This window comes from Rhinatrema bivittatum, chromosome 13 (assembly GCF_901001135.1).
Source record: "Rhinatrema bivittatum chromosome 13, aRhiBiv1.1, whole genome shotgun sequence".
In the NCBI taxonomy this organism is placed as follows: Eukaryota; Metazoa; Chordata; class Amphibia; order Gymnophiona; family Rhinatrematidae; genus Rhinatrema; species Rhinatrema bivittatum.
The window spans coordinates 27941307-27961171 of NC_042627.1; the positions used below are offsets into that span (position 1 = coordinate 27941307).

Genomic DNA, 19865 nt, shown 5'->3' on the forward strand with positions numbered 1-19865 from the left:
AAGGCTGGTGGGGGTTTCTCATGCCCCACCAGCAGCAAGAAGATAAGGTTTGAGGTGGGAGGAGGGGTGGGTGAGAAGAATGAAAGGGATGGCAGGTGAGAAGCTGAGTAAGAGTAGAAGAGTGAATGGAAGAGGGGAGGAGGAAGAGTGAGAGTAGTGGAAGGAAAGGGGAGTGGAGTGTGAGTGTGTGTGTGTGTGGGGGGGCATTTGCACCCAGACACATATATCCACCCCACCCCATGCACCTACCAATCCAAACCTACCATCCCCAAAAATGCACACAATCCTCTTCATCACTACCCACCACCTCCTCATCACTCCATCTCTCTCTCTCTCTCTCTCTCTATATATATATATATATACAGACACACAGGAGTGAGGGAAGGAGTAGTGGGGAGTTAGGGAAGTGTCCCCACCCCCTACACCAAACTCAATCCCCTGACACACCCACATCTCAATCACTCATTCCCTGACACACACCCACTCCAACCTCACAACACAATACAAATCACTCACCCACACCCCACCTATACCATCACCCCTGCACACGCACACACAAAGAGGAAGAAAGTGAAGAGTGCCACGGGGCAGAGTGCAAACATACTCCTCCTCCCATGCCATCCCTCCACAAACATAAGAGGGAAGGAGAGGGGTTAGGAGAGTAAAGAGAAAAAGTACACAGTATGGTGTGGGGAGCAGAGGAGACAAAGTGGAGCATGTGAGGGGGGAAGAGTGCACCCCCCAACTCACCCCATAACATCCCCCGAAAACACATGAAGGAGATGGGGGACAATGTGGAGAGTGCAATGGGGGGTTGAAAGAATGCACACACCGCTCCCCTCAGCCCCTGACACCATTCACATATTCCTCACTCACACCCACACCATACCTAAATATGGGTGAGGAAGGGTAGGGGGAGTAAGTGGAGAGAGCAAGGGAGAAAGAGTGCACACACACACACAATCCACTCATCCCCACACCAATAACGCACCACCTACACAAAATCCAACCACATACACCACCCTCACCTTTCCACGCCTTCCCCACTGACCTACAGACACACCTACCCCCAATTCCTCCACCGCAATAGGGCAAATATAGGATACCATGTATAATGCACACATCCAAGTCATGGCATCATAAAACATGCTCTTTGAAGCCGGCATGCAGTTCTCACCCTCTCTTTTTTGGGGTTCTCTTAATGTCCATGCAAAATGAGTAGGGTTAAAAAAGGAGGAGTGTGATTGAGAATTTTATGGCTCTCTCCCTACCTTTCCTTTCATATAGAGACAAGAGAGGAGAGCCCATTTGTAGGGTTGGCAAGCAAAGCAAGCTTGGATGCAGCCCTTGGTAATCTTTATAAAAAAATATTGGCCTATTTGGGTCATTTAGGTCTACAAGATTTATGTAGTTCCATTTGCAAGTCTGATTGCATATCAGCCTGGTTACCGTTCTTACAGCTAATTCCACTCACAAAACTGGTAAAAGGAAGGAAGGAAAGAAGAGAACAAGCTTCCTCTCTCAATATCCGGATTTTCGCTCCTTTAGAGAGCAGGTACTTCGGCTCTTCCTGCAGCCTTTACCAGGTGGTGCTCAATGCACTCAGTGGCTCCTGGTCAGAATGGCGAGCCAGTCATTGGTGGTCAATCTGCAAGTTTCTAGATGCAATGCGGTGGTAGTAATTATTCTCTCTTAACAATTCAGGGTCCATAACAAGTGACATTCATTCAATAGAGAAAATGTGTTTTTAACATTTTCTAAAGCTAATTAAAATAAGTCTTTGAATACTAATTGGCTAACACTACAATCTGATTGGCTGTTGTGGTTATTGCTTTTGTGGTAGCATACATGGTATAATTTTTAAGTAAAAGTATTAATAAAGCATCAAACATTTCTAACAATACAAGACAATTTTCTGTATAACAGCTGACCTTTCATCTTGATTTCTACACAAGTGTCATATTGCCTTTTCTGAAGAATAAAAGATGCCATTTCTGATTTTAATGAAATAGCCTACATATTACGAGGCTGATGACATGGAAGTCAATGGAGGCAAATGAAGGCTTGAGATGAGGGCAGGCATAACAGTATTAAATACTCCTGGGGACAGTCTGTGCCAAAAATCTTTTTTCTAAGGTACCTGAATATGAGCTAAAATCAAGCTGTTGTAGGACCTCCCAAGTGTTTTGGCTTTCAGTGAAAGAGAGAATTCCAAATATTCCAACTGTGCTGAAGCAGACAGAAGTTTTCCCACTGTACAATCTGATACTTTCTGCCAGAAAGAAATCACTAAATGAGAAACTTGAAAGCTCTGTTTTCTGTACCACAATTTAATTGAAAATAATCAACTGAAATGCAGGATGATGCGAAGCAAAAATTGTGTTTTATCTTGATAAGTGCAGAATTTTAAGATATTGCTTCAAAGTGCTCATAGAATGAGATGTTTCCCATCGCGGTGCTTTCCTGCCTGGTCAAGTCATCCTGTTCTTTCCTGATGTCTGACCTTATCTGCCACCATTCACACACACGACCTCACTACTACGACCTTTGAACTGCTGCATGTTTGCTTGCTGGGTTGTAATTATTAGCTGAGCATAGAGTAGCTTGAGTTGTAACAGTACCACCTTCCCATGACCTCCAGTTTTATTGCCTACACTGCTTTTAAAAAAAAAAGACATCATCTGAACCTGGCCCTGTTCTTTACCGTCAGCTCCTGCTTGATGAACTCAATTGTGGCTTCAAGAGCTCTTGTGCCTCGAGTGGCCTCATCTTCTACAGCTTTAACAGTTTTCAAGAGTGATGTCACATTTGTCACCATCACCTGAAAAGCAAAAAAAGAGAAATAAAAATAATGCAGGTTACAATTTTTTTTTTCAGTTGTTAGGATGCACACACTGAGCATAAGCAGTTTCATTAACATGAACTTCACCAACCATGATGACTATGTTCATGATTCAAAAAGGCCTGATGCATTGATCAGTTTTTCTAATGCAAAACATTCACAATTTTGTATACTTGGGATAGAAATGCATAAGGACAGACTTAAGTCATGACACTGTCCATGGCTTAGTTAATAGCTGAGGGTGAGGTTAAAGACTTCATTATTATTTATTTATTTATTTATTTTTAATTTTTATATACCGAAGTTCTTGTAGGGACTACATTAGCGACACTATTCAGGGACTTGTAGGGACTATTAGCGACACTTATTCAGAACTTATTATTATATTATTATATTATATTATTATTATATTATTAGACACTTATTCAGAACTTATTCAGAACTTATTCAGGGACTTGTAGGGACTATTAGCGACACTTATTCAGAACAGGTGGACTATTTTAATAATGTAATTACTTTGGAAGTACCACTATGTAAACTATGAAAATAATGGTGCGTGGAGTACAGCAGGGCAAAGCACCTATCACAGCATTGGCATGGGCTTCAAACTAATCTCTTCTGCTCTGATGACTACAACAGACCTTTGAAATGAATCCAGCTCACTTGTACTGAAGGAATTATGTAATGCGTGTTGATGTTTGATGCTCCGGATGCAGCCGTAAGCGAAACATGGTACCGTGTCAGGGGATACAATATGGACATTGTCTGTACAATTCTGTTCAACTCTTAATTTTTGAAATTTGGTGTCTGTGCGATTTTCTACGTTATTGGCTTAATTATGATTGGTCAGACACCCTGTGCTTTTTTGATGATTTTTGAAGTGTATCACCTTCAGCTCTCTTTTTGTCTGGCTTCTTCTGAATTTCTCCTATCTCAAAGTCAAAGAAAACTTAAAATCAACAACAACAAAAAAACATTTCAATGTCCCATACCTTTGCAGCACTCTTGAGCTGGTACATAGATGGATCATCAGCTGGTTTGCCAGCAGCACATTTTGTAGCACCAATAAGATCACCAAGGGCCTTGGTAACATCTTTAATGGCATTAATAAGTACAACCTGGAAGAAAGCAGCATTCCAAGAGTGATTTACACTGTGGGCAAATCAAGGTTCGTTTTACCAATACATTTGGGTATTTTCTACACTAGCAATTTACTAGGCAGCAGTACTACTACATTGACTACTATACTGAAGTATGCATGTGACATCTTTGTTCAAAGCATCTCAGAGTTAAGTGGTACAGAGAAAGAACTAGCGAAAAGAATATGGAGCAAAGGATCTAAGAGCTTTTGAAGCCACAAACAATTCCCGCCATGCACCTAAATTAAACAAGTGCTCAGTAGGCCTGTGACAATCTTAGCATGTACTGCAAGGAAGGGGGCAGGCTTTCCCTTTCACCACTGTAGTTGGTGATTCAATCACTAAGGGGCGGCTTTTAAGAGCCCTGCTCGCCTAAATCCGCCCAAATCCGGGCGGATTTAGGCGAGCAGGGCCCTGCGCGCCGGTGAGCCTATTTTACATAGGCCTACCGGCGCGCGCAGAGCCCCGGGGTTTTCGGAGGGGGGCGTGTCGGGGGCGGGACCGAGCGCAGCGCCGTTTTGGGGGCTTCTCGGGAGCGTTTCGGGGGCGGGTCCGGGGGCGTGGTTACGGCCCGGGGCGGTCCGGGGGCGTGGCTGCGCCCTCCGGACCCGCCCCCAGGTTGCGTCCCGGCGCGCTAGCGGCCCGCTGGCGCGCGGGGATTTACGCCTCCCTCTGGGAGGCGTAAATCCCCCGACAAAGGTAAGGATGGGGTTTAGACAGGGCCGGGCGGGTGGGTTAGGTAGGGGAAGGGAGGGGAAGGTGAGGGGAGGGCAAAAGAAAGTTCCCTCCGAGGCCGCTCCGATTTCAGAGCAGCCTCGGAGGGAACTTAAAATCACTAAGGGGCTCTTAAAATCCGCCCCTTAGTGATTGAATCACCAACTACAGTGGTGAAAGGGAAAGCCTGCCCCCTTCCTTGCAGTACATGCTAAGATTGTCACAGGCCTACTGAGCACTTGTTTAATTTAGGTGCATGGCAGGAATTGTTTGTGGCTTCAAAAGCTCTTAGATCCTTTGCTCCATATTCTTTTCGCTAGTTCTTTCTCTGTACCACTTAACTCTGAGATGCTTTGAACAAAGATGTCACATGCATACTTCCCTCCGAGGCCGCTCCGCTTTCGGAGCGGCCTCGGAGGGAACGGAGGTAGGCTGCGCGGCTTGGCGCGCGCCGGCTATACAGAATCCATAGCCTTGCGCGCGCCGATCCCGGATTTTAGCGGCTCCGCGCGTATCTACTAAAATACCGCGTACTTTTGCTTGCGCCTGATGCGCCAGCAAAAGTACGCCTATTCGCGCGGTCTGAAAATCTACCCCTAAGAACATAGATAGCTGGGCGGCTGGTGGGCATGAGGATCAGCTGGTAACTTGCCTGCCTAGTACAAAGACAGCAGACTTCACATCACCTGGACAGAATTTTAGAGAGCGCTGGGGAGGAGCCAAATGTCATGGTGCATAAGAGTATCAACATAGGTGTAGGAGGCGGCTCTAGAGGCTAAATGAGGTCTTTTAGGTAAGAAATGAAATCCAGAACCTCCAGGATTGCATTCTCAGAAAGGATCCCTGTTCCACTTGTGACTCGAATTGGCCACTGTTGAAAGCAGGATGCCAGGTTTGCAGCACCGTGGTCTGGACCTAGCATGGTATATCTTATGCTCCTATGTAGAAGGGGTGACACTTTAGGTAAGATCTGAAAACCCTTAAAGAAAGAGGAGTAAATATGGTTTGGGCGCTTCCTCAGTATAGCAGGAGTGAATCAAGGCCTGGATTTGTCAATCAGGACATTAGGCCTGTGCATGGGGCAGCAGGCTGGCTGAACAGATACTGCCTTCCAGCTGTGCTACATTTCACTTAAAGAACAGCCCTCTGCTTCCTGATCCAGCCCCTTCCCTTCCCAGGGAGTATGCAGCGAAGAGAATGGGAGGGGAGTGAGCATGGAGCACACAGAGGAAAGGGGGACCATTTTGGTACAGTTAGGAGGGGTTATAAATGGGGATCACCGAGGGTGGGGAGAGAGACTAGGGGGAGGAAAGTGCATGTGAGAGAAGGGATTGGGGCTGGTGTGTGTGTGTGTGTGCCAGAGGACAGAGATGGTATTTGGGGGGGGGGGGGGGGGAGGTCGGACCTGAGCACAGTAGGGACGCCTGCCTCCTCTCCCCCCACCCCCTACTGCAGTCCATGTTCTCTCCTCCTTGACCTGGGATTCTATTCCCAGATCCTGGAACCCTCCCCTTCCTCTCTTTTCTCCAGATCCTAGAATCTACTCCCCAATATATCCTCCTCCCTTTTCTCAATCCCAGAACCCCCTCCCTCCTTTTCTCCCATCCCAGATTCCTGATTGTCCACATCGCGCATCCCCGCTCCTCTTTCCTTCTCATACTCCTCTCCCTCTTATCCCCAGTCCTTTCACTTTCTCCTCACCCCATTCCTAGTTCTCCTCATTTCCTTTCCCCATCGCTGGTCCTCTCACCCCTTCCTCCTCTTCTGCCCATCCCCAAGATCTCGTCCCCAAGATCTCACCCAATAAAAAACAACAAATTATACAGACAGAAGCAATATTGGAAAAATTACTTTGTTTTTATAACATAATATAAAAGTTGGAAATGTTTGTCAATATGCTTGAAACTTTTCAGATTTTTGCCACAGAATTTACCCCTGAGCTGCAGCAGCGAACTGTGGGGCTGTGCCTGAGACCTCCTGTTTCTGTTATCTGACCTTACTGGGGGAGGGGGGCGACAGTAACAACAGTGCCTAGGGGTGGCAAACCCCTAAATCTGCCTCTGAGTTTAGGGAGGACTTGGTGGTTCTCCAGATTTCCCTGAGCATTTCTGACAGTAGAACAAAGCCATTCACATTCAGCCAACCAGGCTGGCTAACAGGGGTGTGTGATAATGGAATGGCAACAGCCTCAGCCATGGAAAAGTTGCTTTTGTTCTGATAATCAAAGTGCAAAAATATAAAACATAATGTAATGTCTCTATTCCATCATCATATCACGCTACTAAATTACATATTTTCATGTTGGCACACCAAAGAAAGAAATACAAACTACCAGTTCATAACACACAAAAAGAAAGCAAACTGTGAAACCCACATTTTTTTGCCATTATATAATGTGGAAGCCTGGCCTCTGCAATAAAATAATTTCATAACATGGAATTTTAAACTAAAGAACCTGATAGACAAGCTCAGTAGGAGGCCCAGAATGAAATGGCAACAAATAATGAGCCATTTCATCCTTGGAGCATTTGGATTTAGATTTCTGGTGGCAGCATGTAATCAATTCTTTTCGATTTATTTCGAGTAGAGGGCTGGCAAACACAGGGTAGAAGCAGAGATGTGTTGAAGGAGACATTCAGGAGATCCCTTGTTAAAATATTTTATGAAAACAAAAAGGCTGATGCACTAACCCATGGATATTTCCTGCATGATTTCAACCATTTTCGTGCTAAAGTTTGCTACCTATGCAAATGAGCCAGGTGATATATTGTTATGGGACCCAATGGAAAACCGAAGATATTTTTGCACATCTGTTTTTGCAAAATTCATAATGAATGAGCTGTTTTGAATTATATTATGTTGTAGCAGCTCAATTATGAATTGGAATACAATTTTGCACATAGTGAATCATGTGTCAAACTTTACTATGCGCGAACCTGAAACCTGTGAAAAATTTCAGACAGGGCTATCCGGGTCAGTCATCAAAATGCGTTATGGTGTTAACGCAAGCAATAACTCGTAAACTTGCTTGAGGGGTTAAACTCCATGCTAAATGGCAGCCTGTTTGAGATTTCTTGGCACAACAATAATAATTTCACTGTATAACTTGTTTTACTGATATAGGACTCTAATTATTTCTGTTCTTTATATAGGCTTTGTACTTCCTCTTGTATTACTACTGTCTGTTTTGTGGTGGTTCTTTTCTTGTTTTGTTTCCAAAAAGATTGAACTAAAAAAAAAAAAAAAGAGAGAGAAAAGAAATAATGTACAGCCATTTTGCAAATCATAGGAAGTTAGATGGTTGCACCAATTCATTCTGTGCACCAGAATCCCAATTAATACTACACATTGTCTGAATGTTGTAGAGAATATATGGGGCTGCTGCTTTAAATAAATACAAAATTTAGACTAGGATCGTACAAGCAGCACCTTTTTTCTTATAACAAAAAAATTGCCTAACACGTCACATTCTTGTTAGCTTACAAAGAACTAATCTTTTACATCACAGAAAGTGAATAAAAGAATCATTTATAGTAACGGTGGAATGAAATATGCAAATATCAGTTACAATTTTTTTCATTATAAAATTGTAGGTGTTTTAAAAATTTATTTCTATGCATTATTTATATGAAACAAAAATCAAATGTATGGGGTACTATATGCTTAAGATAACTGTTTAACTTTATTCAACTGTGTATAAAATTGAATATAGCAGATATATTCATGTATTTGAAGTCTGGTTAAGTATGTATATTTTGGGTTATGAATGTGACTTTTTAATGTATGAACGTGTTGGGGTTTATTTGGGATTATGAGAGTGAATTTGTTTGGAAGTTTTTTTTTTTTTTTAACTTTTACTATGTTCCATTTGGCACTGTAATATAATTGCACATTTTGTTGTTTCTAAAACTATTGTAATAAAAAAAGTGTGAATTTTAATTCTTCCCTTCCATTTTTTTGTTGTAACTATAGCACATAGGAGCTTATTCAAATGAGGTGACCAGATATTCCTACTAGTTATTTCGTGGATTGACTAGATAATGCTAATTTAAGTTTCTCAGTTTTCTTCATATTGCACCTACCTGGGTAAATATAAGTCAATATTGTATATAAGCATAGGACATAAGTATTATACTTACAATATTTTCTGTAACCTATGTTGGCATAGATTGTACAACAGCAGCATTTCAAGGCATCACTACACAGAAAAAGTGCACAGCATATATGGGGCACACAGGGCAGAACACAGATGGAGCTCTCAAAGATATAACTAGTACTGAAGCACTAATCCAGTCTCTCCTTTACTCTGCGCTTTCTATGTCTGCTTCATTTGAGGATCACTAGTCCTAAATTCAAAGGAATATTAGTATACTACAGATACTACAGTATATATGTGATATCTATGTGTTATATACATGTAACAAGTGGAACAAGAGTCAGTGAAAAAAATATGGAACAGACAATGGAAAGGAGGTAACTTCTAGGCAAGATCTGAAATGCCTATGCAGGCTAATCTTCCAAGATAGATACATATGGAACTTGCTACTGATAATTTCTCTATTAGTCTAAATGGTCTACCTTCATACGATACCAAAAAATGGTTATCGTGCTGATAAGCTCTATCAATCATTAGGTGACCAGGTACTGTGCTGTTCTATTGCTTCATAATGTTTACAGTCCAGGAAAATTAGTCAATCAAAATAGTACTGAAAAAGTACTTATCTGGAAATCCATTGAAATAGTTTTTACTGTCTGTGAACGCGTGCAGGTAATTTGGTGGGAGAATTTTTCAAAGCTGACTAATGCATGCAAGTCCACTATGAAAATTGGTGTAACTTAAATGTATTCTTGCCAGCTAACTTATGTGGGCTGTTACACAATTACCCTCTAAAAGCGCAAGGAGCAGGGAAGGTTTCTGAAGCAAGCACACTTTTTTTTTTTTTAATTTTAAACATCATGCGCCTACATTTCATTGGGAAAACTAACTCGATGGGTAAAAATTATCCACAGGCTTTATACTCATTGCAAACTGATATATGGGGAAACCTATTCACATAAGCCCTGTATGTGCATAATTTTGCCCAGACTGAATGGAGGTATTCTTGGGGAGGGGGAGGAGGGTGCACAGAGTTGGGGAGGGGTTTGTACTATGTGCATACTTTTGCATTTTCAAAAGCACGCATGCAAATTCTTCCCTGAAATTTTCTGTGGACATAATAGCAGATGTAATTGGGTGGGAAATAACTTTTTGAAAGCATACTTAGGTGCCTAAGTCTGCTTTGAAAAACTGGTGTAACTTCTGCATGGAATTTAGGCAGGCTGCTAAACAATTACCCCCTTAAATGTGAATTTTAAAAGCCGCGTGCTGATGTAGCACATGTGCTCTCGTCCACCCGATTTTATAAGCCGCCCACATGTGCGCACAAGTCCCAGTACGTGAATATCTAGCATCGGAGAAAAAAAGGGCAGAATTTGGGCATGGGGTGGAGCCAAGAAATGTGCATACAAGTGGGCATAAAATTACTTCTGCCAAGTCTAAAAAAGATTTCCAGGTATCTAGGAAGTGTTTGAGGGGTCTGGGATAACTGGGGGGGGGGGGGAGTACAGGATAAATAACTAGGGGGGGGAGGTTTGGAGGACCTAGCTCTATTCTGGACAAACTGGTGGACAAATTGGGGAAACTGGTCATTGGCTAGATGCATGCCTGTTATAGAATACCCTCACTCGTGCGTCTGTAGTTGTGTAGTACGACTTAGGCTGTTGGGCACATACAAGTTTAAAATTAGGAGCATATATAGTCCCGCCTCGGCTATTTTATAATACATACATGTATGTGCAGACATGTTATAAAACCGCTGCGTATATGGCTGCATGCCCATATACTCCTGTATGTGTGTGCCCACATGCCAGTTTGAAACTTATCGTCCCCTATGTCTGCACTGCAATAAGATACCACTTTACTAAACAAACAGGACAAACTTTTGCCAATAAAATCCTTGGGATGCCAAGAAAGGAACACACAAGCTACCAGCTTGTATTGCAACCTCCTCTTCTCCCAAAAAAGAATAAACTGTGAAATGCACATTTTGAGCTATGTAACAGTGAAACGAGACTTTTACAACAACAGGGAATTTTAAAATAAGAAACCTGATGGACTATCTTGGTATTCAGACCAAGAAGGAAAATATTACAGAGACTAAAGCACTACCATCCTTGCCTCATTAGGATTCAGGTGCTGCATACAATCAGCTCTTTGGAGCTTAAAGAATCCGAGTTCTGTTATTTCCAGCACATTATGCTCATTATAAAAGTCCTGACTCCAGGTAGCAAAGAGTTAAAGCTGCAGATTCAACAACACTTGAATAAAACAGAAATACATTTCGGACTAATTTTGAAAACTTGAGAAAATATCATGGAGGGCTTATTCCTTTTCTGCAAAATAAGAGAATTTGTGCCATTTCCTTTCAGAAAAATTAAGGAAAGCCCTGATCTTCTCCGATCTTTCTCCTGCTCATCTTCCTGCTTCCTCTTTCATACTCATACCTGTGTTTCGGGATCATCAGATCCTAAGCTGGCTGATCCCATCTTCACCACCTCTGCCAGCTGTGTGATGGTGGTAGCCGAGGAGTGGGCAGCCTGGGCCAGCTTATCCTGACTCGAAGCAGCACCGGACACCAACAGCTTTGTATCTTCAACAAGTGCCTTTGCCGTTTTCAAGATATTTTCCCTAGAATTAAGAGAAAAATGGCATTAAAAGCAGCAATGCACGAGTTGCTGAGAAAGGAAAGAAAATGGACACTAGGATCAATCAGAAGACTGATGAGAAAACCTTGAGCAGTATTCATATGTTGGTCCCACAGGAGGGAAAAATTAAATAAAAAGACTTCACTCTCTTTTAATGCTGTCAACTTCCTAAACATACACGGACAAAGAGAGAATTCACAATGCATTTACATTAATATCTAACAAGGAATATAATGATATATATCAGGAGTTTGTTTTCAATTCCAGTCCCGGAGAGCCACATACAGGCAATGGTTTCAAGGATATTCATAAAGAATGTTAATGAGATATGCTAATTAAAAATAAGAATAAAATAGTTGTAAAGGGTGATTTAGATGAGGTATTATACGGTTGGGTCCCCTTTCATAGATAAGAGAACATGACCCTTGGATAACTCTTCTTTTAGTATACTCCCAGCAATAATGTATGTTGTAATTATGCTACCAGCAAGGCTGGTGATGTTCTTAGATGGAAGAAAGGACCATCTACAAGTGAAGTTTGTGAAAAGTTCATTTTAGTTTATTTATAAATATGTATACAGTATAACAGTAATTGCAATTATGTACTCTTTAGAAAATCGCTATTCTTGCATACACATTAAAAAAGTGTTGGTGTGAACATTGAGCCTTGTTAACAGACCATTGTTGAGGAAGTGGGACAAGCTTTCTCAGCTGGACATATAGCCATCTATTGCTCAACACTGTTCATATCATGTGTAATATTTGATAGCAGGGGAAGCTCTTTGCAAGTTTCAGCACGAAACCTTGAAACCAGACCTCATATTAGGTCTATAAAACCTACATTGATCCTGGACTTTTTCTAGAAATCAGCCTTAGTGTACACTACAAAAGCCAATACTTAATTTCAACAACTTTGTTTAGTCTGGAATTTGGATTGTTTATCAGAGATTGGGGATGGGCATTCGGGAGAAACAAAATAGAAATGAGACAAAATTTCCTATTTCGTTTTGAATGGTTTTCAATGACATTTCAATGGAACCTCATTTCATTTTGAAAATATTAAAAAAAAAAAGGTCACCATTTGGGCCTAGGCCTAAAGCCGGGGCCTCGCCTAGGGAGAAGGCAGAGACCCAAAGTAGGGGTCCTGGCCTATGCTTGAGTGCGACTCTGGTGCCTTGGCCTCGCCTAAGCATAGGCCACAACCTGATGAAGGGCGCGTGACCTATGCCCAAGCGGGATGCCAGGGTCTCGGCCTAGGCCCTGGCCCAATACTGGGCCCTAGCCCAAAACTCAAGCAAAGGCCCAGGACCAGGCATGGAAAATTTCCCGCCACCTCCATACTTACCAAATCCGACAACAGGGCCTCGCCTGGACCCAGGTCCAAAGCCGGAGCCTGCCCCGGACACCAGGTCCTGACGCCTTGACCTCAACCTAAACCTGGGCCCGGGTCCCAATGCTACAGCCTTGGCCTGGAGGGGCCTGGCCAAGAGACAAGGTCCTGATGCCTGCGCGCCGAGGCCTGACACTGCAGTCCGGCCTGGCCCAGCCCAGACCCAGGGATAACACCGGGGCATCAGCCTAGTGTCGGCCTCAGGTCCAGCGTCTAGGCCTTGATCTTTGAAGACAAAACAGTGAAGGAATTCAAAAGGACATGGCATAAACACTGTGGATCCCTAAAGGCTAGAGGTTGAAAATGAAGAAAGAGTGCATGAGGGTAACTTTCTGGTGTGGCGTTTGCTACCCTTAACAAATAAGCCTTGATACTGTTAATGCCACGCCATCATTGCTCTCTGCTTCAACGGTAGTGAGAAAAGGGGGAATTGGATTCAGACAACAACCAATGAGGGCACAAACTTTTACAGTTTGGGGAACAAATAAGCATGGTGTTAACTTGCTGATGCGGCTTTTACTACCTTTAACAATAAGCCTGATAATTTTGATGCAACTCCAACATTGATCTCTGCTTCCACAGCAAGGGTAAAGGGAAATTGGATTCAAACGGCACCTAACGAGGACCATGACTTTTACAGTCTGAGAAACTGAGAAGCATGGGGGTAACCTGCATAGTACAATAGATTCTAGCTTAAGCCTGCTGGGCAGACTGGGTGGATCATTTGGTCCTTTTCTGCCATCATTTCTATGTTTCTATGTCTTCTTTCTTCTTTGACAGAATGATGCATATACTTGGGAGGTGCCGGAGTTAACGATTGATGTTTGGGAATCTTACGTTTTTTGGAACTTGCGTCAACATTTTCAATAATAATTTTACTTGCATTTTCATGAACCCCCCCCCCCAAAAAAAAGGCTATGGTTTGAAACGCTATAGTTTGTTTGGGTGGATGACAGAGGTCTGGAGATCCTCTATGTTTGGTGGCATAAAAGGACTAGCAGTAACCCCAGCTTGCTGACACCCATATCATTTGTTTAGCTTGTTTGCCATTTTGAATTTTGTTTTTTAAGTGTCTCTCTTTTGCTTTGGCTAGTTAGCTGTTACTATTAATTCAGGCTCTAGTGTGTTTCTTTTTGGATTATAAACAGGTCTATGAAATCCATTTATCCTTAGCAAGATGAATATGTATACCTTGCATTTTCAAAGGTTTTCTGTATGTTCTTTTTTTTTTTTTTTAACGGAAACCACAAGTCAGACTTTCTTCAAATTGAAATTGCTCTCACCTTATGCCCATATGTGAAAAATGCTAATTAAAAATAAGAATGAAATGGTTATAGAGCACACAAAGGCTGATTTCTAGAAAAAGTCCAGGATCAATGCAGCCTTTATAGAGGGAGGCATGGGACAACACCCTCCTGCCCACCAAGAAAATGTAATTAAACTTTTATTGGAGGAAAGGAAGTTTTTCAAATGTTTGATGGCTTCACATTTCAAGCAATATTCCCATCTTCCTCCACTACTTAACCAGCTGACTGGATACCGTATAAAAAGCAGCCATGTTTGCTCACTGCAAATGCCAGGAAAGGTCCATGCAGACAGGTTTCCTGATATCAAAGCAGTTCCCCTCTTTTTTTTTTTTTAAGTCTGACCTGTGATCTGCAAATGATTCGTTGTTTTCTGCGTTGAGGGTTCCAGCTGTAGCAAACATGATTGTGGTGTCAAGGTCTGCAATGATCCCAGATACTGTGCTACCTGCAGTGATGCAGGCCTGAGTCCCTTTGTTTCCAGCCTGAAGGGCAGACAGAACCAAGGAAACCTTACAGAAAAAAGGGTAAAACAAGAGGAGAATTATAGAAAAAATCGTGGCAATGTGGTGATATGGCCAACAGTTCTCTCTCTTTCTCTATCAGAAATAGTTTCAATTTAAATGACAGAAAATGTGTTCTGAAGTCTCATCTAACCACCTGTAATATACTTCACATCAAAGTCGCTTCCCCACCAGCAGACTGTCTGAATAACCTTTGTACACAGAGAGAACATTTATGGTATCTCTGTCATGCAAACACAGTTTGTCTCATGTACCATACAATTAAAATCTGCTTTCTCTGGGGAATACTGAGCACTGTAATTCTGGCCTTGCCAGTCAAAAAGTAGCTTCTCATACTCTCTTCCCCATCAATAAAATAACCAGCTTCTGCTTAAAATACATTGACAGCATAAAGAAACATGCATCTACAGCAATTTATTTATTTAAAAGATTTATATCCTGCAAGTATGGTGGGGAACAATGATTAAACATACACAAAAAAATCAGGTTGCAATCAAAACAAAACATACATCATTAAACATGCATAAAAATCAAGCAACAAAACAAAGCATTTGACAGATTGTGTCACTTGAGGGCCAGGAAAAATAATGGACATTCCATAACTGCTTATTGGGACACTGGTGAAAAAGCCTGCTGGAACAGAAACATTTTTAGAGCTTTCTTAAAGCGCTGAGTATCAGTCAACAACCGTATAGAGGTAGGGAGCTTGTTCCAGAGGATGAGGCCAGTGATACAAAAGGCCCTTTTGCGTGTTTCAACAAGTTGGGCGAGATGGAAGAAAGCACTTCCAGTGAAGCATGCTGCACGGACCTTAGTGCCTGAGACTGTTTATTAACATGCAACACTGCGTTTGCCCAAGGAGAGATGTTTAAACTCAATCTGTGGACCAACATGGCAATCTTATATTTTATTCTCCATTTGAACGGTAGCCAGTGCAGGGAGCGAAGGACAGGAGAAATTTGCTCACAAATGGATTTGTTAGTTAAAATATGGGCTGCTGCATTTTGGACAATCTTTACAGCACACAGTGCATTCGCTGGGAGACCGAGAAAAACGGAGTTACAGTAATCCAAATATGTGAGAATTAATGCTTGTAGGACTGTCCAGAAATCATTAAAACTTAAATAAGGTCTTAATCGTCTTAAGAAATGTAGCTTGTAGAATTCAGATTGGATTAATCTCTTCAGATGTATATGCATGTTAAGATTAGAATCCAATATCACACCAAGATTATATGCATGTGCTGCTACAGAGTGTGTGATCCTCAAAGAGAAAGGAGGAAGGCATATCATATAGAGGAACTTTACTTAGTATATAACTTCAGTTTTTTCAACACAGAGATAATTTGCTTTAAAACAGCTATTGCTTATGCACAAGTGATGATAAAGTTGAATGTAGATGATCAAGAGGATTTTATGGGGACAAAAACTGTTTTGTCATCTATAAAGATTATAAGAGACACAGAGTGTGGCAAGTAATTTGCATAAAGGGATAAAGTAAATATTAAATAGGGTAGCTGACAGAGCCGAAGCTTGAGGAACACCAGACACTATAGGCAGCCATGTGGGCACAGCTGACCCAATTCAAATCTGTTGTACTTGGCCAGTTAAATAGGATTGAAACCATTTAAAGACAAGGCCAGAGATACCAGTATTGGCCAGCTGCTCTAACAGGATCCGCTGGTTAAGTGTGCCAAAGGCAGCTGATATATCCAAGACCACCGTGACATTTAGTATCAAAGCCACAATGCATGGTGTCTAAAGTTGATAACAGGAGAGTTTCAGTGCTTTGAGGCCTCTGGAAACCAAACTGATATTGATCTAAAATTGAGTGATCTTCAAGATAATCAATCTACTGGCTGTGAAATGCAGCTTCAACTATTTTTGACAGAAATGAAAGGGAGGAAACTGGACAATAGTTGGTCAACAGTGACACATCTAATTATGATTTTTTTAAATGGACTGACAGAGGCCTGTTTTAGTGAAGAGGGCACTGAACCCTCAGACAACAGATTAACTATATGGATCAGATATGGACTGATGTTGTCTCGGAGGTGCTTAAGCAGCACAGTACAACAAAGGTTTCATGGGCTGGAAGAGGTGTTCATTTTAGCAAGTATTTGAACAATCTCAGTAGCACAGAAATAAGAAAATTGATCCCACTTAGATCCTGTATCAGCAGTAGTAACACGTATTATTGGTTTTGGATAGTCAGAGAGAAATTTATAAGGCAGCATGTTGACATATAACACGGTATTCACACACGATATATACACCGTGGCCAAGCACCAGCAAATAATTATAGAAAAAGGGTAACCCCCTGCATTGGCCACTATTCTTACCTTTTCAGTAACAACACGAGCGCACTCTATCAGCTCACGCTTCGTGTAACCATCGGACGGGCAGATTTGAAGAGCTCCAGCTTTCTGAACAAGAAAGATGCAGCCATGTCCCAAATCCTGAACCCGGGTCTTTATCTGGAACCCAATCTAGACAAAATGTAAAAACAAAACAAAAAAACAAAACAAAAAAAAGAGTTAATGCACACTATATATAAAATTTTCAACCTAGAACGATAACAAAAATGTGCTGAAAACCCAAAGTCTACAGTTCAAACACTTAGAAAATGAACATAAAACCGAATATACAAGAACAAACTTTGAGGTGAAAAAGTCCCAGCATGCAATGCTAATGAAAAGATCAAAACCAGAAGGTAACCTAGATAAATAAGGATCGTTTTAAAGCATTTATCATATTTACTCTGGCTTCCTGAGTTTTTATTATTGCAACTAAACCTGTCCTGTATGAATACCTAAGTTGGCAGGTGGTGTTTTGGATTGCTATCACTGATTATCTGGTCCATCGAAAGTACTAAAAACTAAAATTAAAAGTACTCATTTTGACCTAATTCATTCATAAATATAGCAAAACACATGCAGACAATGAAATAAATTGTTTTGCTTAAATAAATAAATAAATAATGGGTTTTTCTTTTTAACTTTAAGCTCAACATATAATCAGGGGCTCTCAAAGGCATACAATTATCAAACTAGACATCTATATCAGGCATACATCGTTTTAATACCTTAAATGGACACTGTTTACTTATTTCAGTTCTCATTGCCAGGTGAGAACTGCAAAAAGCAGAAGGATTTTTCAACCAGGCATGTGCATGAGTCTAAAAGGCTTTATTTTTAGGCTGATTGCAAACAATATCTCAATGCTGGATTAAGGATGTAACATTGGTTTTTTTTTTTTTTTTTCAACCATCAGTTTTCATCTGCCATTTGGTTTAACGCAAGCAACTAAACACTAGACACGTTCATTTCAAATTAAAGCTGATCATTATCTCAAATGAATATTTCACAAAATCCATCTATATTCTTTAATTTAGCCCTGTTACCCATAAAATACTATGAGAGCCAACTACTGACAATAACTCAACACCTTTCTTTGATTTTTTTTTTTATGCAAATTGCCATTCTGCTTCCAAGAAGTACAAGAAAATGTTGTAGTAATTACATCACTCAAACTGTGGCCAAGCAAAGAAATAGTTTTTTTTTAATCCAGCATAACACGTGTCAAACTTTGGTCCCCTAACAAACTTTTTTATATGAGTGCTTTATAGTTTACATTTGTAGTTGTAACTTAAATTGTGCATTTCATTAAGATATGTCATGCTAGGCACATAATAGCTGGCTGGCATGGGTTACTGTACATGGACTCTTCCCATTCTGGAATTTATTTAGTGTAACTGTTTCTATTAACAAGCACTTAGGACACAGTCAACAAACTGGACTCCAGTACCAGATGGTTTGCAAACCTCCTTTTAATCAGATTTCTCTAGAGAAATCAGGCTTGCAAACTGCTGTGGCAGTATCATTCCAGCAAGGTGAGAAGCCTGTTTATTCTGCTCTAAATGCTGCCACAACCAAGGTCTGGGCCAACCATCAGCTCAGAGCTACCTGCATTCCCTGACCCAGGGCTTCTCAAACCCATCCTGGGGACCCTCCCTTGACCAGTTAGATTTTCAAGATATCCACAATAAATATCCATGAGACAGCTGTGCCTCTGAGTCTCCAGTGTTTGCACTGATCTCTCATGCATATTCATGGTGCCTACCCTGAGAACCCGACTAACTGGGAGGGATCCCAAGGAGAGGTTTGAGGAGTCCTGCCCCGACCACTAACAATGCCTTATGGACAAGGTACTTACTGGTAAGGGCCACTCAGGGGCGGCTTGTTATAAAATCGGTGCTTCCATGTGTGTGCGCTCCTTTTAAAATAGACTCTTAAGTGACTAGCTCAGCATCACACAGGAGATGCTAAGTAGGGGGAACAGTGTCAGGATCTCCAGGTTAACAGTTCAGCTCTAACGATTATACTTCAATTCTATAATAGTGCAATTGTAACACTATACAATGGGAAGAGAAAACCAAAACAGGTGTACTAACTCTAATTTATTCAGAGTCCTAGGTTTTCTGCACTTGACTGGAAGTTAACCCCAAAGAGCAGCACATATACCATCATCTCTGAGGAGGTCCAAGAGAGGTCAAAGACTGACCATGACCAAAATTAGGCAGTTCTGAGAAATCAATGCACTGTGCAGCAACCAGTGAGACTGGCTATGTCCTTCTGAAACACTATGGGGTAGATTTTCAAACAAGGCGCGTTGGCGTACTTTTGTTGGCGCTCCAGGCTCAAACAAAAGTACGCGGGATTTTAGTAGATACGCGCGGAGCCGCGCGTATCCGCTAAAATCCTGGATCGGCGCGCAAGGCTATCAATTATGTATAGCCGGCGCGCGCCGAGCCGCGCAGCCTACCCCCGTTCCCTCCAAGGCCGCTCCGAAATCGGAGCGGCCTCGGAGGGAATCCTCTAACGCCCTCCCCTCACCTTCCCCTCCCTTCCTCTACCTAACCCACCACCCCGGCCCTGTCTAAACCCCCCCCTTACCTTTGTCGGGGGATTTACGCCTCCCGGAGGGAAACGTAAATCCCCGCGCGCCAGCGGGCCCGCTAGTGCGCCGGGACCCGACCTGGGGGCGGGTATGGAGGGCGCGGCCACGCCCCCCGCCCCGGGCCGTAACCACGCCCCCGGACCCGCCCCCAAAACGCTGCCGACACGCCCCCTAAACGCCACGACGACCGGGCCCGCCCCCCTCGGCGAGTCCCGGGGTCTGCGCGCGCCGGTGAGCCTATGTAAAATAGG

General features: G+C 42.2%; 1 protein-coding gene across 1 annotated transcript in view; it reads right to left on the reverse strand.

The window, feature by feature from the left end:
* The window catches only part of TLN2 (talin 2), a 352944-nt gene that overhangs the window by 59375 nt on the left and 273704 nt on the right, over nucleotides 1-19865 (reverse strand). Inside the window, exons 43-47 of the mRNA XM_029574657.1 lie at nucleotides 16998-17144; nucleotides 14478-14644; nucleotides 11239-11422; nucleotides 3835-3960; nucleotides 2705-2821 (exon numbers count right to left, since the gene is read on the reverse strand). Coding sequence (XP_029430517.1) covers nucleotides 2705-2821; nucleotides 3835-3960; nucleotides 11239-11422; nucleotides 14478-14644; nucleotides 16998-17144 — 741 coding nt within the window. The remainder of the gene's footprint in view (nucleotides 1-2704; nucleotides 2822-3834; nucleotides 3961-11238; nucleotides 11423-14477; nucleotides 14645-16997; nucleotides 17145-19865) is intronic.